This window comes from Athene noctua, chromosome 6 (assembly GCF_965140245.1).
Source record: "Athene noctua chromosome 6, bAthNoc1.hap1.1, whole genome shotgun sequence".
In the NCBI taxonomy this organism is placed as follows: Eukaryota; Metazoa; Chordata; class Aves; order Strigiformes; family Strigidae; genus Athene; species Athene noctua.
The window spans coordinates 25,476,209-25,501,150 of record NC_134042.1 but is presented as its reverse complement, the minus strand read 5'-3'; the positions used below and the strand labels follow the sequence as shown (position 1 = coordinate 25,501,150).

The window sequence follows — 24,942 nt, the reverse complement described above, 5'->3', positions numbered from 1 at the left end:
ACAATTTATTTTCAAGAACTCTTTAAATAAATTTATACATTATTCTGTTACAGAAACGTTCCCATTATCTAAACTTGGTTTGTTGTCAAATGAATGCATATCTTGCAATTGCTAAAAGTTTCTCTATCGCCCCATACTACATTCACACTGTTAACTTTAAATGTTTTTCCTCTTAAGGAGGTACAAACTTTTTTCCCAGCAATCCTAAAGAAATAACTTTCCAGATTGTTACTTGAAAATGACAGTTCACATGTTTCATCTCATGAGTGTTTTTAATGCATTAGAAAAGCAACAAAAACCTAAAAATAGAAGTGCATTCTCAGCGCTTTCAAGGATGCTTGTACTGACATGCTTAATAAACCTCTCTTTTGTCTAAATTTGACAACAGCAACTTCTCATACCTATGCAACTTCATAGCTAAAATCAGTAAAAATAACTCTGTTATGGTTCATAATTTTAAGGCAAATGTTCCTCATTGTTGCATTTCATTATCAGTACTTAGCCAAAGAGAAGACACTACTAAGATAATTTTGAAAATTAAAAGCAAAATTCTTTATAATTAGTCTTTTATTAATTTAGAGCATTCAAAATATAAAAATAAAAGGCTTTAAACATACTGTATATACATATATAGCCTTAGGTTTTACATCCTTTCCAACATGATTTTTTTTCCGTTAATAGCTCAGCCTGATCCTTGATAAAAAGAGAACCACTAAAAAGCAGAAAACACAGCATTGTTTTAGAAAGCAAACCCGTGAATGTGCCATCCCAATCCCCCATCACTCATGGGGTCTGATTCAGTTTTACACTGGAGGTCTTCTGTACTGGGATCATGCAAACACTGTGGGGCTGTCACAGAAGGGAGTGCTTGGCTTCACTGATTTCTTTGAAGACATATGACACTCTGGGAACAGAGTGTAGACTTTTCAGATTAAAAACTTAAATTCTGCACTCACGTATACGATTTCCCAAATTAATCCATTCACCTCAGTGGGTTCACTCCAGATTTATACCCCTGTACCTGACAGCAGCAGTTGACCCTTATTTGGTTGTTGGGGTTTTTTAAATTTTTTTAATCCCTTTTTCTCCTTTGTTTATTGTGAAGTGGCTTAAAGTTATGTGGCTAATAATCTGATGTGGTTTTCAGTTTACCCATGAGTATAAGCAGGGAAAAAAGTCCTTGGGCAAAGGAGTATTCTGCATTGTAGGTTTACATTAAAAAAAATAATAATTGCTATGTAAATTCACACCAAAAAAATCTATCACAGGCAGTTCACCAAGAGCTAAGGTCAGGTACCTTTGCTCACTCTGAACAACACTTTCTGTGCACAGTCCCACTGACTTTCCACTTGGGGGTAAGACATTATGTACAGCAGGCAGATGCACAAAGCGCTGTACCTAAACAAACACAAACCAAAAATGGTTCACGGTGGTGTATTCCCACATGAGGAATAATTAACATCATGTCTTGTCCTTGCTTTATAAATTATCCTGATTTAGCTGAAAACAAGATAATGCAAATGACTGATAGAAGCTAAGGACCTGTCTCTCTGAGTATCTTCCCAAACACACTAATGCCTCATGGGACTATCGGAAAAGATGACTTTTATTCCAGAAATTACCTTGTTGCTCCAGAAAATTTTGAAAACTTTTAACATAGGCACACTTTGTTAGAGGCTTGTGAATTCTTGGAGCTCAAAAAGCTGTGCTATGGAAGGCTTCTCTTCATTTTGTTGGGGATTTTTTTTCCTTTGGTGTACCTTGTTTATGCTGTATGAGTAACAATAAATAGACAATAATTCTATAATCCCGTAAAAACAACTAGGTTGAAAGCTGAAATCCTGTTGCCAGATTAATCATTCATTGACTCGTGACCTTTTTCTTATCTTTCTTTTTAACCTCCATTTTATTTTTAGTGAAGAGCTTGTCGAGAATTAAACCAATTTCTCTTTCATGGTGTTACAGTTCGACTTACTTCAGCTACAACTGCAAAAAGGCAGAATAAGGTCCATCATGTCACTAACAGTGTGGCAGAGCAGAATTGCACTTGTGTGCATGTTACCTTTAGTGGTTTCAAAGAAACATTCTTTAGAAAGTGTTCTACTGACTAACAAGGGTTTCAGCGTCTCGTTAAAGATGAGCAGCTGTCGAATGCCTTTGAGGCTGAAGGATACGGGATCACATCCGAGATCAGATCTTTCTTTCCTTCGGGCCATAATACAATACCTGTGTTTTTTATAGAAATACAGTTCCATTAACTATTTTTTAATGCAAAAAGCAAAGGTGGCAGCAGCCAGTTGAGTCCATCTATATTTCAGTGGATATACTGTACATAACATATGTACTGGTTACTTAGATTATTACAAAAATTTACCCACAGCTGTCTTGGTGATGAAAGCTGGAAATCCACAAAGAGGGGACTGTATTTTACCATCCCACTGAATTAATGTTTAATGTGGTATGCAGATAGAGCAATATTTGAAGAGTGAAGTTTTCTTCTCTGCTTTAGCTATCTCTAGTGTAATTTAAGTTATTGCACAACATTTATAAAAATACACAATATATTAATAATCTATGAAGGCTATGAAATGTCACACCAGGCTTAATTTTTTTCCACGTTCATGTTCTGAACATACCTACAGCATGTGGAAAGCATTCTGGAATAATAGTCAGAACTTTATTATTGCCCAAGGAAAACAAGTAAATTTTCAAAGATTGGAATGTTAGCTCTCTTGGGATTAAAGTTTAAAGCAAAATAACTGGCACAGAGTACTTGCCACTGGATACAGAAATGTAGAAAAGGAATTTGTTAATATTAAATAATATCTGTGTTTGTAGCACCACCACCACTATACCTATAAGGGAAAAAAAATATTTAGAATAACAATGTAAACTTTACCAAGAGCCATATTTTACATTCATTAAAACAGAAATTAAAGACAACTTCCTCTTAAAAAAAAAATACAACACAATCTAGGAGCCAAAAATGCTGGACACAAGTGAGCTGACAATGACGGTACAATTCTGTTTCTCAGAGGGTTTGTTGACTGACATGGCTTTGTAAGCATCTCCGCACCAGTTGCACACTAATGACATTTTCCTCTACAGTTTTCAGTTTCGGGTATTTTCACCCATTTCCGTTTGTACACTTAATGCGAATGTGATGTTTCATGGATCTGGGAGGCTGGGTATAGCTGGAGAGAGTTACTTGGCTGGATTTCTGTCTTTGAATCTTCTGCTAAAGAGATAATTGTATTTCATGAGATGCTGCAGCCTCCACTGTAGGCACAAAAACACAATGAAAAAAAACCTTACCTAAACCTCATCACCTGAGGCTATCACCCCACCACACAAAGACACAGAAAATAGCTAGAAAGTCGTATTTTTAACTTCAAAAGAAAAAAAAAATAGAAATAAATGTACTGGAAGGTGAAAACAAATGCTGTCAAAAGCCTATATTTACAAATGGATAAAAACGCGAAGGTGTTATTACTGCCTGATGATGGCGACATGCCAAAAGAATCTGAGAGTTGCCTATTGCCTTGGTTCTATATTTTATTACCAAAACCCAACAAAGCAACCAAAAGTGATCTCTTAATAGTGGTGGATTGTATATCCTCATTAATGAAAGGCTTGTTCTCTAGGCAATTGGCAAATGCCTCCCATTTAGCCGCCTTTGCTGATTCAAGGCATAGCAGAATTTTCTGTGGTGATTTTTCTTTATTGATTTTTACACAAATCTTAATAACAATTGCACATTTAGAAAGTCTGTGATGATTAAGAATAAATACATGTGGTTTGACCAGGAAAGAGTGGGACAAGGCTCCACAAGCCTTTAGGGACGCAAGGTCTTTACTTAAAGAGTGCAACACCACACTTCTCTCAGTTTCTGATGTCTTCAGCTCTTTCAATCCCAAGCCTTACGGGAGACAAGTCACAAGGAGAAATGCCAGTTATCACTGGCACGAAGAGAGAAGTCCATGAGCCAGGCTCAACCAGCCAGCAGGCTCATGGTGGTCCTGGACCAACTCCTGCATCAGAGGGCAGAGGCTGTGACCGAGTGGCTGCCCTCCCTGGCCGTCTGCATGCCCTTGAATGCCAGTGAGGCAGGGATGTCGCAGCTGTGAGGGGACAGCGGGGTGCCTCCAGCATGCTGCCAGCCATGGCTCGCCATGTAGCTAGACGGGGCAGCGCTGTACGTCATGTAAGGTGACACTTGGGCTGGTGTGGCATAGGGAGGCATGGCTGGTGCTGACACGAAACTGCTGACAGCTGGGAGGCCATTGGTTGCCTGAAAGGAAAGGGAAAAACATTTCTAAGAGTAAGATACAGCAGATCTGCCGTAAAAGAAGCCGTGCTCAGATGCTGCAGGGGCTTTGTACAAGAACCAGAGCCAGTGGGGACACCCAGAAAGCCACCCAGAACCACGCCTCTGAATTTCAGGGGCACAATGGCCCCCTTGTGCTTTGCTTTTAAGATTACCTACCCCACATCAGCCCTGCAAACCTCTCCCAGCAGCCTGTCCCAGACAGGGAGCAGCAGCAGACATTTAGGGAACACATACTGTGAGCAGGGCAGGAACCACCAAGCCCCCCCATATGCCCGCCCACCTTCCCGCAAGCTGTTGTTCAAGGACTTTATATAAATCCTCCTGAAGCCCATGGTTGTGTCTAATCATTACATTTCAGAGCTACTGCTGGAGGTATTTGTGATAAGTTGGTCCCAGCAATCTCACTAAGCACCTTCATCTTCTTGGCAATGAGTCCCATGGGTTGGAGCAGGCAGGCTGTGATATTTATCCACTTTTCCCAGATTTTGCATGGAGTGTTAGCCACTGTGGCCGGGCTCAGGCAAGTAGTGCTGTGACACTTTAAGCTGGCTACGCAGTGAGCACAGCCATACCAGTGGCAGGAGAGATGGACCCTTTCTGGTGCCTCACCTACCCCAGCTAAGAGGAGGGTGGGCTCAGCCCTGAGCTGCAGCAGGCAGGCGTGGGCATGGAGCCCGAAGCAACACTCCCTGGAGCAGAGAGGTAACAAGCAGCTGAGGGAGGTGGAAACGTCTTAAACTCTTTGGTAACTGTTTGCTCAGAGCATGAGTCAGAACTATAGTAGCAGTATTATTATTGATGATGTCTTTTAAAATCTGTTTTCTAGATACTTGGGATATAACCTTGCAAATGTTCTTTGCTCACAGCTTCTCCTGATTTCAATAGGGCTTCTGTGCATAAAACAATCACAGGGCTGGGTCCTTTCCTGCGAGCTATTTTCCTAGGTCCTTCCGTAGGCTGAAGAGAAGGGTTTCTATTTAAATAGAGAAGGGAGGGTCCTTCAGTCTGCCATGGTAGTATTTCACAATGAATGACTCCTTATTTAAATAAAAAGGGTTCAGTGGTTTATTTCACACCCTGTAAATGCTTCTTCAGCAGAACACGTACAAACCAAGATCATTTATCTTGCTTAAGTTTCAATTTGTGTAGTGTTTATGTTTTAGGATTTGGAGTGGTATTTTTCCCCAGAAACATTTCCTATCTGATTATGAAAGAACAGGTATCAATTCAGCAAATTATCTAGCATCTGTCATTTTTAATCACCTGGTAGAACCAGGCCTAACCTGGATAGTGCAGAATCAAGAAATGAAACAGACTTTTGTTTCTGCTAAAATATTTCACTTGTTCAATTCCTCTCTGGATTGCACCTGCCTAAATTTACAGTATTTACCTATATAAACAGCACTGGCCTGGTTTCAGATTCATGAGTTTCCTACCAATGTAGTTCACAGTTCCACTGGCTGGACTATCCTCTTATTGCCACTTGGGAAACCAAGCAGTAATCCTGCTGGAGTCAATATAAACGTGTACAGCAATCTAAAACAGCAGGAGATAGTGACGGGATCCCAGCCACAAGCCTCCAATAGGTATATTAATTAGTACAAAACATACAGCTGCAGCAGCAACGTAATTATCATTCCAAATCCATAAACACTTTGTTGAAGCTGAACTTGCCTAATTCTTTTGAAAATCCCAATATGTGACCTGACCTTCAACTCCAATTACACATCCCCTACTGTGTCTCAGAATTACACGTTAGCCTGAGCTCTAAATATCAATGTTTGCAACAATACTAATTAATACAAACCTTCAAATATTTGCACAGTAAATTAGTGCACTTCTTAAATCACATTTTACTGAATTTACTGGAAAGTAAAAAGTGTAATAGGCCCTAAAAAGCTGCTGTTCTCCAAGCTCCCTGCCTCTTCCAATGTGTAAAGTGCTTTTCAGAAGAATGTGAAAGAAGGAGCACTTCTGGGTTTTTTCTAACAGCAACAAAAAGCTTTGCACAGAGGCAATAGAGCCATTACAGCCATGTTGTAACACTGACTGGGACATCAAGAGCCACAACCCAAAGTTATCCCGTACAGGGAAGTACAGAAACCCCAAAGGAGTGCTGGAAGGAGAAAAGACCTCGGTCAAGTTCCTGAAGAATCTCATAGCCATTGAGACAGCACAAACCTCCTGCCTCTGAAGCTCAGAAGAGGTTGTTTGGACTCTGCAAAGCCACCCTGCTCCTCCAGGCTTGCCCACTCCCAAGCAGGCTAGTACCAAGCAGTGAGCACAAGGCTGTGCCTGGAAGCCCCATTTTAAGTAGGATTCCTCACTATGAATGGTCATGTCCCCTTTTGAAAGGATTCCTCCTAGACCCTGGAGGACACACGTGTCCCTCCAGCCTTCTGTGTTGTCACTGCTCCCCTCTACCCATACAGCTCTGGGAAAAGCCAGAGCCCTCCTTTGCCACGGAGAAAAGAATATGCTTCCCACATGCTGTACAGGCTGCCATGCTGTAGGATGCTCTTCAACTGCTGGCACTTCCTCTTAGAGCTCTTTAGAAAAGTCAGATGCTCTAACAGCCTTCACCTAAGGAAGAATAAGACTATAAATGCATCCTTCAAAGTTGTGCATAATGCTGCATTACGCCAAGGTGAAATAGTGTTTAATGCAATCACTTTGGCAGGCACCTCTTCCCACTCCATCATTAAAAGCCAAGAGTATATGGGTAGAGAATGGCAACTTTTTGTCCTCAAGAAATTATTTCCTGCTATGTCCAATGCTATGTCCAGGCGAAAAATTCCCTGGAGGTGATGACTGTGTCTGTACTGGTAAATAAACCAGACCAGGGCCAAGTCTTTGTCCATGAGGATAAGCAGCACCATGCAATACCCAGCCCCATGGTTCACCTCTAGTCTGCCAGAAACAGGGTGTCCTCATCCACGCCACCTGTCGGACAGGGTCCCTGGGCTGTGGCCTGCCTGACCCCATGCTGGAGCAGTGTCTGGCCCTGTACTAGTGGGCACAGGCCAGATGTGTGCCAGGCATTGTGTCAACAAGCCACCTCTGCTGGTCCACCAATGCTCAAGGTCATGTCCTGTCCTCCTGCAGCTCCTACAGACAAGGCTGCTAGGGGTTTCTCAGCAGAAACTGATCACTTTGCATGATCTGGGGCAAATCTGAGCTCCTGAACAGCTCACATTAATGCAGACATTGCTGATAAATATTTAATCCAATCATACATGTGTTCCCCTACTTTATTTATCATTGTGTGGCCTTCCTTACATTGTGTCTTAGGGCACAAACTGAAATGAAAGTCTCTGAATTATAATCATTGGAGAAGCCCCAGTTTTTTACTGAATTACACTGGAGGTGCTACTTGGGGTCTTACTGATAAAATAGATTGACTTAAGATTCACTGGTTTTTGTAAAACTCTAATTTAAAAGAATACCTATCCTGATTTATAACAGACAGAACAAGCTTTTTACTGACCTCCTCCTTTACTTAAATTACAACTGCAATGACATTTTTTTACAGTGGTTGTTTTGAATGTGAGAAAAATCTTGCCCTAACTACTGAGGGCAGGACATGGAGGCAGTTGTGTAGGGACCACTAGTTGTGACCTGTCAGAGGCCACCAATGCTGGAAAGCTGTTGTCACTGCCTTGCTGAATTAATGAAGCATTCTTATTTTTGTTCCAGTGCTATGAAGTTTTACTGCTCAAAACCATGATGATGTAGATGGCAATAGGTGCCTTCAGCCAAGCAGGCAGCAGTGGGATGGGCAAGGACTGGCTCAGCAGAGAGCATGGTTCTGCTTCAGGGGAGGTTTGAGCCATACCCGCAAAGCAGACAGAGGCCTCCTCTGGCCTGAATTTAAAGCTGAGAGGATAGAGAAAACCTCACCTTATGTGATTTAAAACTATGCTACTCAAAAAAAACCCCAACCTGTTTTGCATCTCTGACTTTCATCAGTGAAGGACTTGACCCAATAATTTTAACCACAAGAGTTTTTACTTCTAAACAGCTTTAGATAAAAGCTGTAGGTTATCAGAAGGGTTGAATCGTGTCTGTCAATCTGGCACTTTTTACAAACATGACATTCACTTAAAATAAATGGAGGGGATTAAGTTCCATGACCCTGTATATACTGGATGAATAATTCATCCTGCAGTATTTCAATCAGAGGAAATGAACACCAAAATCTAAACATTCATAATTAGGAGTGCGAGAACCCCATGGTGTTTATGGATTTTTGAAACCCTTAGAACTTGTTTTAAGTGCAGAGTTTCTTGAATCTGGTTTTTAACTTTTATAAATATTTTTTTTCTTAATTTAAACCATTGCTTTTCAAGGGAAATCTAATTTTTTAAAGCAAACAAACAAACATGTAGTTCTAACTGAACAAGAACCTCTGCTGTGCAAGTGATCACGGTTCCTGTTTGAAAGAAGTTACTGTCCGGCTTCTACAAAGACCGGGGAGAAACACTTGCTCTGAATTGCTGCTTCTATCAATGGTTTGAGACAACTGATGGAATAAGTATTTCCAAATTTTAGAGCTTCATTCAAAAACACGATCTCCCGAGAATTCACAAATTCAGTGAAACATGTTCTCACAGAGACCTGCAGATCAACAGTGGTTGGGTCAGGATCACAAGTTGGGTCTGGTGCCTTTGTGCCAAGTTACTGCCGATACACACCAGTCCCAGTGAAAGGAATACCCAGGCCAGAATTCAAATCCAAGATGGATATAAAGTCTTGCTCTAGGTCACATAAAATGATGCTGCTGAAACAAATGGACTGCATGTATTTTCACCAGTGAAGGAGTTGGTTCAGTAGTTTTAATGGAGGGAATTTTTAGTTTTAGACACATTAGGTGTGATACTAACTAGAGACAACTTTTGTTGTCATTTTCAGTCTGTTTGGGATTTGAGACACAGAGGGTGTGGGTGGATGAAAAGCACATCTAGAAGCAAGCTTATGTGGAATTGTCTTTGGAACAAGTAATTTCCATTAGCTGTTTGGACTCCTAAAAGTCAGAACAGTTCCTTTCCAAAACAAAGGTAACCACCACACACACCTTTATTTCTGTTATGAAGGCTATCCTGGTATAATGTGTCATACAGCTTCAGCCTCCTCTCTCCTGCATAGTAAGGAGAGACAGGGCACAAGACTTCTGAACAAACTTCCCAATCAATCCATGTCAGACAAACTACCTGACCCTTTTTTTTTTTTTTTTTTTTTTTTTGCCTTGGTCATGTTAATATCAGAGAAACAGACAAGCTAGATTCCACTTTCAGACATCATGGTATAAATCCAAATTCTATATTGTAATTAACTTATATTATTTTGGTTTGTTTCATCCCCTTCTCTACTTTTCTGTCTCTTACTTTTGCTTGCTAGATATGTTTTCTCTCAGGATCAAAATTAGACCGTCTCCTGTGATCCCTTCCTACGTGGCTTCTAAATGTTTCAGAAAATGACCCAGAGTCATAGCGTTCAAAATCACAGACCTGTATTTATGTTATTTATCATTAATAGCAATAATACAAATTATCTAATTTCAGGTTTACATGAATACCAATGAGAGCAGATTTGATGCCACAGGTGGATGCCACCTCAGTTTTAAAGTTTAAGTGTCAAAATAATATAAATTATTCTTATTTTAAAGTTATTATTTGCAATTATTTGATTCACTTGCCCACTGTAATGTAATACTTACAATATTTTATTAAATAGATAATTTATTGCATTGACTAAGGGTGCATGTTTTGTAGAAGTATTCCAAATGTCTAGGGGAAAAAAAAAAGTGTTTCAGGAGAAACGACATAGGCTTCAAGCTCGAGTTACCTAATTCACCAGCCCTAATGGGCTTGGACAGTGACTCAGCCCAAACTCCCCTGCTGGAATCAGCAGAAGTTCAACTGTGTCAAGACTTGGGGAACACTCCTCTGGTTAATAAGGTTGCTGTTTCATTTGTATTTCTCAATTCTAACACCGACTTGGATGAAATGAATCCTTCCTGTCCTTGGATCAGCAAGCTCAGCGCGTTGCCTTGATCAGCACGGAGCCTTTCCCCGAGAGCAAATGAAACAAATCTGCAGAGGTATATCACAGCCGTGTTACAGACAGCAACAGCTCCCCAGCAGAGTGAAGCACTGGCCGCAGCTTTAGCTGCAAGGACAGTACCGTGGCTTCGCAGACAAACACCCTCCTGCTGCTCGTTTTTCAAAATGAAAAACTTAAAAGTTTCTGAAAACACTGAATCTTTTCTGAATGCCCTGAAAACACAGTCTCAAAGTAGCTACTGCAGAAGTAATTTTTTCCACAGCAAGTGAAAAGCATAGCAGGGAGCAGAGCTGAATATCTAGTCCTTCAATGAGAAGAGCAAATTACCTTAAAAACCCAGAGAATATCTCATGTTCTTAGTGACATGCACATAATCAGTCAAAAAGGTTATGGCAACAAGACTAGGAGCAATCAAACACAAACTGCAAACGTAAAGGAAGCAAACATGCTAAATCTCCCTTTTTAATTGGAGGTTAAATAATTTATAAATCAAACCAACATATGGAATCCCAGGGGAAGAGTAAACAAATTTTCCAAGTAAAACATCAGCAGCAGGTCTGTAATGGAAATCTCGTTTAGGAAAATGGCATTACCTAAAGATGTAAGTAATACAACTATGTCTCTTTTAAGGTTTTAAAATTAATAACCTTAAATAATATTTTGGTTGAAATTGTAGTTAACTAAACTAAAACTAAATTCTGAAGGTGCTATTGAGTGCTACAGCATCAATGGGAAAAATTACATGATCCTACAAACACTCATTCAGATCAGTGCTCCACTAAAATTAGATCAGTGTCCTGCTAAAATTAATGTGCCTACACAGGTAAATCAGAATTACCTAAAGAAGAAGGATTACAAAAGTCAGCACCAAGTAAATCTCTCCAGTTTATGATAACACCTTTTATTAAAAATCTTTTTAAGAAAAATGTAATAAAATTGCTAAGCTGCATGTGAATCACCTAGTCAGAGCTGACTCTGCAAATCACTTTGCTGTCTTTTTATAATGCTGGAAAAAATTCTTGCAAAAATCTTTTCATACTAGACTATATATCCATATTCTTAGATGAATTAAGTTGTGTTATTGAACATATTCCCCCTCTGATTTTCTATTAATTTCACTGCAAGCAGAAAAGAATAAAACAGACTCTGAAAAATGAGAACATTGTAATTAAATGATATTGACATCCAAAAAATGTTGAACAGCAGGGGAAACATTTTGAAGATAGGATATTGCTTTGAAATATATGCATTTATTTTCAAGAAAGACTGAACAGAGGAAATACATTGGAATTGAGGAGCTTTTAAAATCATACATGGGCAAGGGGTTTACTATCATTCTGTGGCTCGCCTGAGCTTGAGTGATTCCCAGAGACTCAGCTTTGAAAAATGGAAAGAGACCTTTGGAAAATGGGAAATTACCATATTTTTCTTTCACTGTAAGTGGTACGAAGCAATGCTGGTATTCTAGTTGAAGTCACAATTAAAACAAGAGTTATTTGCATGCTTGAGTGCCTTAAGACTCTGAACGTAGTTACCCAATCCTATACAGTGTCTCTTACAAAGATGCCATTTTCTTTATAGTTATTTCTTCTGTTACTAAATTCAATGCATTACAATGTACTGCATGAGAAAATCACACTACTTCCTTCTAAAATAATGTTCATTGCCTTAATAATGAGCAGATCCCATTCCCCATGGTTAATGTGCTTTTTTATTAACTTAAAGTTGTTTCCTTTCTTATAGGCATCCCCAGCTGCACTGAATAACACAGAAATCAGATAATATCAATTGAGTGTTTTAACTATAGTTGCGACATGCATCAAGATCACTCTTAATTATATTTTCTTATCAAATTTTAAATCTCAGCCTCTTCAGGGAAATAAAAACCCAGTTTTGGAAATAGTAATAGTAACTTGAATTTACACACCGTCACCAATCCCTTCCTAAAGGAGCCAGCGGCATTTTATGTCTTTTCCAAAACAAACTACAGCAGAAACAAAAGGAAAAAAAAAAAAAAAAAACACCTCATTCTCAGAGACTGAGGAATCCACTACAAAAACAACAGAGGAAAAGAGAGGTAGAAGAAAAAGGCACGATGGAGGCAAGGCAAACAGAGGTTGTTGTAAAACCTAAGCATGCTCCTAGGGAAAAGCCGGAGGAGCAATGGTTTCCAACGTTTCTTCTGAAGAGGAATGGAGTTAGATGATTTTCACAGTGAAGTGCAATCTACCACATAGAGCACACCAAGAACACTCTAATATGTCTACCTAAAATGTCTCCCAAACATAGATTATTGTGCAAGGTCTGTACATTACTGAATGGTTGCTTTCCATTCATACTCCAGTTTAGGAAGGATGATATACACGGAAGTCACTGCCTTTCCAGCAAAGGTGCTGGATCTTGAATTATATTCTATTATTTAACAAACCTCACCATAAGACTACCTCAAAGTGGAGTTGAAAACAAATCCTATTTGCTGTGAGCACAAAGCTTGATTTTGACGATGACACAACTTGAGCCTCCCTTAGACAGATACACTGTGCTTATGAGGACAAAAGAAAAGCTCAGAAAAAAAATTGTGCCATATAAGCAAACTCCCTTGAGTAGGAACTAACAACAGATTCTCATAGTTGTGTAACAGATTTGCACAATAATTTCCCCTTTGGTATTTTGGCAAAATCTGGAGTCAGGCAGGGCACACATGGACATTAAACAAATTAATACACTGAAAGGAATAAACATTTGTTCTTTCTATGCTGGTGGTTAAAACTATAATGTACTAGCAAAAGGTTCTATGAAAAACGCCATCTTAATATATTTAGCAATATATTGTAATTTCAATATGGTATTATTTAAATCAAACTGGGTTTGAAAGAAGATTAATGGAGACAGAGACATCAAAGGGATGTTTGATGGCTAGAAGCTAGGCAAATATAGGGTCAAACTGGGCAAGTCCCTACTTTGTCCTCTTTAGGGAGAGCCAAAACTGTTGTCCCCTTTGTCTAACAAATCTCTGATGCTGCAGAGGCAATTACTGGGAAGCTGGTAAATTAACGAGAGTGAAATCTCAGCCCATCTATTATCAAATGCTCACGGTAATTATGACTAGGTATGTAGACAATTTCTGAGAGCTGATAAATTGCCACAACAGAAAGATTCAGACACACCATACAGTCTTTATCTATTTCCCACTCTACTGCAAGCACCAGAAGACAGAACAGATCAAGTCCTATCTAATCCCCCTGCCCCTGGCACTCTTCTCCTTAGCTGTGATAGGTATCTCCCACCACTCTCCAGTCCCTGGTCCTGTTTGCCACAGTGGAGCTCCTGGTGGGTTGGGGCCCTTTGAGCAGAGGGTGCTCAGAGTGCAGTTTGAGTGTCGTCATACCATTCACTCACCTCTCTGACTTTCTTTATTAGTTTCATCCGGGTGGAGTGCCCTGAAGCCATGTGGGTTGGTGGGCAGGGCACTGTGTTTTGGCCGTGGAAGCAGGTGGCCAGTAAGAGGCAGGTCTCACAAATGGGATTCGAATGGGGTGCCATCCAGATCACCTGGGAAGGAATCGGGTGCATGTAGTGGGATCAGCTCATGCCCCTCACCCACAACATGCAATGACATGGATGCCTAGACCTCGAGCAAGCCATCTTAGTGACAGTATTTTAGTAACAGGCACTGGTCTGAAGATCCTCATGAGAGTGACACAGAACCGGTCTCCAAGCCAAGGTCTGAACCGCTGCACCAGAGAGGAACTCTGCTAACAATTCTTCTAGGTACTACGGCAAGAAAGCAGGTAAGTACCTCTCCTCAACACCTTCCCACCCCCAGGTGTGAGTGAGGAGCGGGAGGTCCGGATTTCCATTGCTGATGGATTGTGCACAGACCCATAGAAATCCAACTGCCTGAATCCTGAGTTAGAATATAAGATGCCAAATAAGTAATCTGCTACTTAATTTTTTTCAATAAATAATCTGTGTAGGATGGTCATGTAATTGGCCATAGCATTTAAGGTTGCATTTTCATCTTATTCCCCAAAAAGTTACCGTATGTTGTGGGTTCTAAGCACTGCCGATAAAAACAATTGCAGATGCTTTGGCCACCACATATACAGTTCATTGTTCATCTACAATCAAAGATCAGGAAGTAAATATTTACATTGCCCACATTTTCTGTGCAAATAATTGTCCAGAATTGCACCCACAATTATTTGCAATCACTTGCCCTAAAATGGAGCCTTCCCTTTATGTGTTTACAGCACATGGAGCTCATGACCCCTAATCAGAACGCAACCAAAGGACAGGGAGTGCTGTCCCCAGCAAAGCCAAAAACTCAAGCCGCTAACAGCTGATGAAGTTCAGCAGAGACAGAGGTGAAGCAGTTGCTACTTTGGGGTCTGCCCAATATGTCAGAGGAAAACTTGACTCAAACCATGTTAACAAGCCCCTCTGAATTAGGAGGAGTGTTTTCAGCAACTCTGCTAGGTCTGAGATCAGGCCTCTGAATAACGTTCCTTTTTTCAGGAATGAGCTTGCAATAACCACTTGCTCTTAGACCCCCCAGTTACAAGCTTTTTCCCCTTAATGAGTATCAGCTCCCTTGGCAATGTGCACATCTGCTTCCTGTAATGCACACAGAAAATAATTCTGAAAAAACGTATTTCTATAGATATTTGCCTCTCAACAAATTGCACAAAGATACGTCATCTTCTGCATCTTCATGCATGTGTAAATACAGACCACAATTTTTTTTAGTTTGCACATTCATGATGTTAGTCCAGAAAGTCACAAGCATCAGATGTCTGAAAAATGCATTTTAAATATGATACATATTTATTAAATGTTTTCATTTCAAATGCAGGGTACAAATGGGGTTGGTTTTCAGTGATTTCACCTTTGTTTTTCTTAATGCATCTGTCAGTATAAGTTGCCTAATGCATAAAATACTCAGAATATTCATCCTCTGTATTAATAATATAATTATCTGTAGAAGCCATCCCCCCAACACCACACTGAATGTGCCTCTCCATAAAAATACTACAATATAACTGAGCTCTGTATGAAATGTGTATGATCCAAAACTGTCGAGCTCTTAGAAAAATCTATTTTCCTTTTCAGTTTCTCTGATTCACAGCTGATCTGTCTGCAAAGCTGTATGACAAATTTGTGAATATGGTGCACGGGGAAAATATAATGCAATTCCTTACAATAAATGACAACCTGGGACATCAGGTAATTAAAAATGAATAGAAACTTGACAAGGCATCTATTTGATTTTTCTGGGGAACGTTTGGTACACAATCACAATCTGCCAGAAAGAGCTTTCAACTCCCCAAACCCAAATACCAAACAACGTTGCAAACAAAGGCCCCAGAGACACCAGGAAATTCATAATACTTAAAGTGAAAAATGTCCTACATCCAGCAGTTCAGTTTCGCGTTGTGAGTGCTTATTGCTGAGGCAAAAATGTGAAGTCTTCTTTTGTGGAGCCCTTTCCTAGGCCAAATTCCCACTGATGTATGGGGCAAGAGGCGAAATACAGCCATTTAAATCCATCAAAGAGGTCAGCCTTGGCTGTCAGCTGACAAGTCTGGGAGGTCAGTAAGAGTTTTGCCTGAAAAAAGCCTACAGGATCCCTTGTATTAAAACAAATGTGTATAATTTAAAAGGAGGGATCAGATAAACATAATTTTAAAGTACAGAAGACCTTGTTCTTTGAGCTCAATTTTTCTAGTCTTTCTCATGCAGAGGGTGTTTCCAGAGAATTTCTTCAGAAGTAAAATATTATCTTCCTCGACTAAGACTGGGGAACAAGTCCTTCACTCGCCTAGTAGCTATGGAACTATTTGCAAACTGTGTACAGATGAAAATTGAATGTTGCTTGTGTTTAAAATGAATACCTGATATTTGTTAGAAACAGCAGAATTCCTTATCACTCACAAAAAAATCCTTTGATAATGTGCTTCAGACCACATTCCCTCTGCTCCTGTTGTGTAATTGGAAAGCCTAGGTAAAACACACACGCTTGATTCCCTGCTGCTCCACTCCTCTTGTAGGCGCCTCTGACTTTGGCAATACGGACATAAAACTGGAATATTACAGAACAGTCACTTCTCTTCTTTGAGGGAAACCTGCTGTCTGCCTTCTTAAGACCCAGTTTTTGTAATGAGCTTTGCCCAGAGGAGATGAGGAAAATAGCATTTACCGTTTACCCTGAAGTCCAAAGACAGAGCCTGTTTCACTGTAGTCCTTCTGGCATATAAATTACAGCTGTGGGTTCCCCATTTTTCCACCATTCCAGATACCCCTCTGATAGATTTGCACAAACCAACCAATGTTCTCTCCTGTCTCCTGCTCCCCTATTTACACCCAAAGCAGTACACATTGCAAGCGACTATCAAAAGATCCAAGGACATCAGAAACTTTTGGTGAGACTTTACTGTCACAATCTGTCACCCCATACTCACTGCGCTTCAGCAAACAGACAGCTAGTAAATCAGTGCTACATGCAGCAAGAATTTGGTTTATAAATTTCACTTTGCACCTGGTTGGAACAAATCTTTTGGCAAAATGAATGTGGCAAAAACTGCAGAAAATCACATTTCCACATCCTTATCTGACATTATTTTTTTCTGAATACATTCTTAATTAGCAAGGTAGTAAACTTGTGACAGATGAAGCAATTAATGCACATGTGAATGAATTCTCTGGCAAGCCAGTCTGAATAATATGTGAATAGACTGCTCTTTACATTAGAACTTTCCAGAGCCAGATTCTATTTACCCATATTACTACAGTGAAGAAGCAGGGGGGAATCTTCTCTGTGTCTTCTTTTTAGTGAGCAGGGTTCTGAAAACGACCTTTTGGATAAATACTTTTTATCTTTTCTGCCCTTTTAAACTCTCTGGACAATGTATTTTGATAAATTAATTCCATTTTATTAATAGAAATTTGCTCCATTTTTAAAAAGCAAATATGTTTAAATTACATTTATCAGGTGATCTTTCAGATTGAACAAAACTTTAAAGTGAGACTGGTATTGACAGTAGGACAGTGATAAATTATGAAGATGAAAGCATAAATATTGAAAGGGTGAAAAAACATTAAAAAGAAGTTTCCAACACCAGCATTGAAAATACCCCGATTTACATAACATTGTTCCTCAACATGTCTGTTGAGATTCCGACAGAGGCAATGGTTTCTAGCCTATGAGCCGGATCCTGTGACTATTTCAGCAGAATCTTGTGCAGAAGGCCCAGCCTGGAGCCTAAGACAACCCAGCCGCAGCACAGCTGTTCTTAACAGTATAATGACAAGCTATTTCCATCATTTTTTGTAAGACTGCTAACACTTTGTTTCGTTTTTAAAGAAAATTGTGGAAGAACAAATATTGACTCTAATTCTATCTTTAACCATACAGTCATGGCTGTACTACAGTGCACATCATTTGTGATATGAAATGAACAGAATAATAATAGGATAACAGGAAAATGTAATACAAATCAAATAGGACAGCACTGAGGGCAGCATATTGTTTGTAAGGCAATATATATATTTTGGGGCCTACAATATTTCCCACTCTGCTTCATTCACCTCTTTGCGTGCATTCCCGCAGTTTGCACTCCACATCTTGAATTTGAAAGGGTCTGATTCAGCTACCCTCAGCACCAAACACGAGCTACAAAAGTCTCCTGGACATGGAATCCAAAACCACGCACAGAACTTGAAAAATATGTCCAAAACCTCTGTCTTTGAATGGGAACACGCTAAACAGAGATCGCGGTTTTTCCTCGACTTCGTTATAAGCGTAACAAATGAATGGCCGGGAAGTCAAGGTATCGAGACGCTTCTGATAACGTTTTGAAAGGTTTCCATCACATGGAAGAAAGTTTTCAAAACCTGTGCTTTCCCAACGAGTAACAGTTGAGACTTTTATAGCTTTTCGCCTGGCATGGGATTTGATTAGCAAGCACAAAGATTTAGGCAGAGATTTATTAAGTAACATTTATATTGTGTTGTAATTAAAACGTAGGAAATTCGCCGTCTACTTAAGCGTTTAAAAATGCTTAATGTAGGAAGCAATTACACCTCATTTTCAAATTATTCCCCTGCCTGCAGAGCACGCTGCGGGCAGGGTGAAACGCGGCTTGGAGGGCGGCGGCGGGACGTGCCCGCTCACACGGCCCGGCCTGGCCCGGCCCGGCCCGAGGCGGGGCCCGGGGCTGAGCCCCGGTGGGCGGCGCGGTGGGGGCCGGTGGCCGGGCGGCTCGGCGGGCGCGGGCCGGTGCGCGGCGATTCTCGAGTGTCTGCTGGGCGGGCTGTGCCGCGGCGGCGGGGGCAGCGCCGGGAGCCCGGGGCGGGGGGATGAGGGCGCTGCCCGCCCCGCCGGGAGAAGGGCGGGCTGGGGGCTGCCAGGGGGCTGCCGGGGGGCTGCGGCGGCTGTGCCGAGGCGGGAAACGGCGAGAGGAGCGGAGGAGGGAGCCAGGCTCTTCCCCGACGTCGCCCGTCTTGGCGGACTCGTTTGCAAACCAAAACCGAGGGAAGGCCGGCACCGGCCCCGGACCGAGAGCGGCAGCCCCGGGCAAGGGCCACAAGCCCGAGGTCGAGCTCAGGGGCCCTGTGCATCACCGCCCTCCCCACCCTCTCTCTTTACCTGGCTGTACTTGGCCTCCTGCTCCAGAGAGCTCTTCTCCAGCCCGTTCACGGCGTGCTGGGCCGGGGGGGGGAAGCTGTTTCGGCCCAGGCTGCTCCATTCCTCCACCTTGGGGCTGGGGTACGGAGAGGTGTCGCTCACTGTTGGGAAACACGGGGAGAAATGGGGGTTAGGAGCAGCGATCGGGGTGCGGAGCACTTTGCTCCGGGCTGGAGACGGCTCCCTTTCCCCGCGGGACTCGGTCCGTGGGGCAGAGCTGAGAGGAAGCCTGTCCCTCGCCCGCTACAGCTCGCTGAGCCTCCCGGGAGCCCCTGGAGAGGGTGGTAACGCGGGGAGGGAGTCGGGTCCCCCCGTGCAGCCGGTGGCAGCGATGGCCACCCGAACTTGGAGCTGGCCGAGTCGCTTGTCCCCGCGTCCCTGCACTGACGGGATGGAGCGGCCCCCCGGGCTCTTGTTCCCGGGACCTCCTAAGGGGGATTTACGAACACCGCCTCGTGTGTGTATGTGCGTGAGTCTGTGGACAAACGATACCCCCTATTAGAAATAACCCTGTCACGGCTGCAGATGAACCAGGCATCAAACCAGTTTGAGACGAAAGAAAAACAAGAAAACAAAGGAAACAAAACACAAAAGAAAAAAGAAAGGGGAAGGAAAAAAAAAAAAAAAAAGAAAATAAAATTAAAAAGGGAGGAAGAGAAGAAAGAGGAAAAAAAAGGGTAAACGTCCTGTTAGTTACACGTGCATCAGCCACGGCACGGACGGGAATACCGGCTTGTTTTGCAGGCAGGCAAATTCCGCGGGCCCCACCGGGGCGCCCGGGGGGACACACGGCTCCCCCGCGCCCGGCGGCCTCGGAGCCCACGGGCCCGGCGGAGCCGCCGTGGGAGCGAGCTTCCCCCCGCACCACCCCGCCCGGCCCCTCGCCGAGGCTGGGGAAAGGCACAAATCTGAAGTTGTCTTAAGAAATTGAGCTCTCTCGGTGAGCGCCCTTTTCTGCTGATCTCACACTTTCCCATGAATAGGGGCTTCCTTTCCGTGTCAGAGAGGTCAGTTTATCCTATAAATCAAGGGCGAGCAGCCCCCATCTGCGGCATCGGCCGCTCAGCAGCCCCGACGCTCTGCTGGGAAGGGGAGGGGGGAGATTCTACACTGCAGAAAGATGTGTGCAGCTCCGAGGGCTGAGGGAGACGGGGCAGACACGGAGGCACACGGCAGTACCGTCAGAGGCCGGCCTGCCTGCCAATGTGGTGTTAATAAAAGAGGAACTCACTAAAAAAATTCTCCATTTCTCATGTGATTGTAATGTTCGCATTCTTCTTAAAGTCCATTGCCAACACTACCTCTCCCCAGCACAGAGCAGAGATTGCCAGGCGTGTATTTGTTAAAGTCGATTCAGAAATACATTTGTTTGTGCCAGTGTGGTCTGGGGGTACAGTTATGTCGTGAAGTAGAGGGCGAAGAAGGACAAAACTTACATATTTTTGTATGCAAGAATATAAATAAAACACACTTGTGTGTATGTGCATTGTTTGAAAAAAAATACCACGTTTCTGAGAAAAAAACAAGAAAATTATTCTGCAATGCCTAAACGATCAATTTGCATTTGAAGTGCTGCTGGAACCGGATTGTTGCCGTTAAAAACTCAATGAAAACAGAAATCACAGCCCCCCCGCCCCCCCTCCTCCCCCCCCCCCCGCTAATTGGGAGGGAAGAGTGGGACATAGAGATCGCTGTAGGCGAAGGTTATTTTAAACTGTTGTTTTAACCACATTCACTGTTAGTTCACTGGCAGAGACCGAAATGGAAAAAATGTCCCTTTCTTTGCAGCAAAGCGTAGCAAGCGCCTGGGAGACGCGACGCAGTTTCCAGGCAAAGAAGCAGAAAGAAGGTGTAAGGGATAAAAGAAGGAAATCTTGGGGGGTTGGTTTTCCCGGACCACCGCTTCGGAGGAAAATAGAGCATCAGAATGAAAGCAATTAGGTGACATTTGAACTTCCTGCCGGAGCAAATTTGGCCTGATTGCGAACAGTAGAGAAAATGGACTTCTCGGTAACGCCAAGGCGGCGCCTGTGACCGGAGGGCGGCAGCGAGCCGGGGCCGGGGCCGCCGCTCCCCGGGCCCTTCCCTCTGGCCAGGGTCGCCGCTTCTCGGGTCACAACGGCAGCGGTGAAGACGGTAGGTACCGTCTGCAGATCCGCCTGCAACCCACACCGGGACCCCCCCGCGTCCCGAGGCACATCCTCCGGTAAGCTCCGTGCACGGCTCGGGCTGGGGAAAACGCGAGCGGTTTCCCGAGGCAAACCACGAACCCTCCTTTTCACCCCCGGAGAGGAAGGAGCCCAGGAGTAGGGGCCCGAAACGCTCCTGCCCTGCCTGGCTGCCACTGCGGCCCCGGGTCCCCCCTCACCTTGGTCTGTGATGGACCGGATCCCCAGGATGTCCGTCACCGAGTGGGAGGACGGCCACGTCCTGGGCATGGCCATGGTGCTGGGGATCGCTGGCACCCCCGGAGGGGTGGGCACCTTGGCTCCTGCAGCAGCGATGGGGCTGGGGTAGGAGTAGATGTGGTTGTAGGGTAGAGCGGGCTGTGGGGGCGGCTGGTGCTGCTTGTAGGACTCGTAGTGACTCTGCTGAGACAGGTTCCCGATTTTGTTCCGGAGGATGCGGCTGATGGAGCTGACCGACGGCACGTTGTACTTGTCACACACGCCATCGGCCAGCAGGCGATCCCGGATCTCCCAGGCGAAGATGCCCGGATCCCTTTGTTTGTAGGTCCGGATATGTTTTACCACCGTGGGGGTGGTGACCCGAGGCTTGCTGCCTCCGATAGCCCCCGGTAGGATGGAGCCGGTCTCGTTGTAGCGAGCCAGGATTTTGCTGACACAGCCGTGGGAAACGCGGAGCTGCCGGCTGATGTCACACGGTCTGATACCCAGTTGCGCCAGTTCCACAATCCTCAGCCTGATGGCATTGGGCAGGGGTCTCCCGTTGACAAACACCCCCCCGAGCTGGTTCACTTCCCCGAAGGCAGGTTCTGCAAGCAAACGCACAAACACACTCGTCGGACACGGCGAAGGGCTCCGAAGAGGGCGACTGAACTGCTCCTCATCACAAGGCAGATGTCACAGTTCTGGGACCCCCCGGTGACTCCACGCACGCTTCCTTATAATAGTGGGATGCCCCCAAAATTGAAGGGGGGGGGAGGGGGAGAGAAAAAAAAAAGGGCGAGAGGAAAAAAAAAAGAGAGAGAGGAAGGAGGAAAGAAAGGAAAAAAATTCGTGGCAACAAATGTCGGAGCTCTCTGGACTGTGCATCAAGCATATTAAAAAAAAACATTCCACAGATGAAAAACGAGATCGCCCCAACAGACAAGTCAGCTTTATTGCCATAGGAAGAAAAAGAAAACGAAGAAAAGAAAAAGAAAAGAAAAATATTTTCAAAGACGTGGGGGAGGGGGAGGAAGGAAAAGTAGTGGAGGAAATTCTTTTACATCTTGGGAGAGGCAAGGGCAACGCGGTGCTTCTGAGTCGCGACTAACTTTTTAAAGACCGTTTCTGGTGCTGTTAGCGCCTCTCGCTTAACAGCACAATTACACCAGGCTGTAAAACAAACGTGCTAAAATGTTAACCGCTAAGATCGGTGTCAGGAATAATATACAACGTGCCACAGTCTCCAGCCATCCACTCGGCTGCGATCCTGCCTCGCACTCCCCTAATAACATCAATAATAAACCGAGCAGTCATTAGTTTTCTCTCTTCCCTGCTCCTGACCCTTAACGTGTTCTTACAACTTGTAGGAACACGAGAAAAGTCAATAAGGGAGCTGCGGCGGCGGCACATGACGGCGCACGGGTGCTCCCCCTCTCTTGACAGCACTTGAACCCTCCTGCAGCTCCCAGCCACTTACCCATTCCTCCGAGCGGGACACCTCTGGGGCTGCCCTAAATCCCGAACGGAGACCTACGCCCAGAGACAGGCTCCGGGCCTCCTGCGCTCCCGGCTGCACTAGCCCCTGAGGCTCTCTGGTCGCCACCGAGGAGGTAGCAGGGGCGCGAGGGAAAAAGGGCCACAAGGAAATCTGCTTCCCGGCGAGAGAGCCTTGACTTCTGCATTTCAACCTCAGGGCAACGTGGGCAGGGCTGGGCTGGGCCGGGCGCCACCGCCCACCGCGCCCCCGAGCCCGCCCCCGGGGGCGGCCCCGCCGCCCAGCCGCCCTCCCAGTGGCCAGGGGCGATGACGGACAGCGCGGCGCTGGCCGCCCTTCCGCTCTCCCTCGCGGGCGCGCTCGGCACCTGGGTCCCCGCTGCCCTCGAAGTGGCCATGCCGTACCTGCCCGGGGTAAGTGCAGGTGGTGCTGGGGCCGTGCTGAGCGGGGCTGGCAGGGCGGCGGGGCACCCCTCGGTCGGGGGGGTTCCACGCAGCCCCCCGCAGGACCGGGCCGGGCCCCCGCACCGCCCTCCCCGGCCCTTCTCCCAGCGCAAGCGGCCCGGGAGGATGGGGGGGGGTGGGGGGGTGGGGGGGTGTGTGGGGGGGGTGTGTGTGTGTGTGTCGTCGGGGCTCGCAGAGAGGTTCCCCCTTTCCCTGTCGGAAGCCGAGCGATGTCGTGACACACACGGCTTTGCCCATGCGGGAGACAAGTTCTTCCTTGTGTTCCGTCGCGTTGTTATAATAAAGCACTTTTGCGCTAACAAATATTTCACGGGTGTTGTAGGAGCAGGCTGGGAGCGGTGGGAGTTGAGTCATTTTTGGTGGAAACCACAAACCGGTAGGGAAATCAGCTGCAGCTTCGCTCGCCCCGGGAGGGGACGGGACGGGACGGGACGGGGTTTGCGGCGGCCGTGCATCGCGACGCGGATATTCTCCGGCATCAGAGACCGGCTTCGCTTTTGGTTTAACCCCCCCACTGAACATTGCACTGCGCTTGGCTGTAAAATGTCAACGCCTCGCAGCTGATTTCAGCTTTACCAAAAACACTGCTATATATTAACTGTTAAAAGAAAAACTGACAAATCTGGTAGGAATTAAAGTATGTGTGGGTCACGGCGTGTTTGTGTATGTGGGAGAAGTGTTTGGTTTGGCGGTAGGTGTATGGATCCTGATCTGTGAGCTTGTGTCTGTGCCTCTTACATACATCCCACGTACATCATGTTGCACACAGAGATCATGGGCTTCCCAGCTCCAATCAAAAATTTGTCGTGGGTTTGTTTGTTTGTTTGTTTTTTCCCTGAGATTCTCTTTTGTTTGCTTTGTTTTTAAATAGAGTCTCGAAGGTACAGGCTCTATAAATTAAATTAAAATGCGAAAAGAAATAATGCGGTGACCGGAGTGCACGAAATATCAGCGAGTAAAATATGAAATTGATATCGCTGGTGTGCATAAACCCTGTATAAATACTATTTTAATTGAAATGATTGTAAAATATTTTTAGAAAAAGTCAGATTAATTTAGCTAGATTTCAGAGCCTGCACATATCGCAATGGGCGTACGTAGTTAGGAATAAGTAGGATGTTGCAGGAGATCGCCCAGAAATTGATGGCATGTTGTAGACGTTTTGGACGTGGTGGAAAGAAGGCGATCGTGGCTCTTTCGCAGGTAGCTCTTTAGCTGATCGGAATATCGGCGGATACTTCTGTTTCCTCCACATGGATTTTTTTTTTTTTTTTTTAAACAAACGAACAAAACAACCCAACAACAACTTTTCTATGGCAGTTTTGTAGTTATTTCAGAAACTTGAGTTGCCCGTTCAATAATATCACCGTTGTAAGTCGTGGTGCTTCCTCAACCTAGATGAAGTTACCTCTGGCAAAGGGGAACACCCCACACCACCACCACCCTCCGCGCATCGGCCGAGAGCGCTGGCGAGCCGCGCAGGCAATGCTCGCAGGCATTTGCTGAAGCCGGAA

At 44.3% G+C, this 24,942-nt stretch overlaps 1 protein-coding gene across 2 annotated transcripts; it reads right to left on the bottom strand.

The window, feature by feature from the left end:
* Positions 1-1,448: 1,448 nt before the first annotated feature.
* PAX9 (paired box 9) lies at positions 1,449-23,109 on the bottom strand. 2 transcript variants are annotated; one of them, XM_074909208.1, is made up of 5 exons: positions 22,947-23,109; positions 21,448-22,074; positions 19,041-19,180; positions 13,793-13,945; positions 1,449-4,291 (listed from the first exon to the last, which is right to left on the bottom strand). In XM_074909208.1, the coding sequence occupies exons 1-5, from the start codon at positions 22,948-22,950 to the stop codon at positions 4,037-4,039; spliced, it is 1,179 nt and encodes a 392-aa protein (XP_074765309.1). In that variant the 5' UTR covers positions 22,951-23,109; the 3' UTR covers positions 1,449-4,036. The 2 variants fall into 2 exon arrangements, with proteins under 2 accessions (XP_074765309.1, XP_074765310.1); XM_074909209.1 differs by lacking the exon at positions 13,793-13,945.
* Between the last annotated feature and the right edge of the window lie 1,833 nt (positions 23,110-24,942).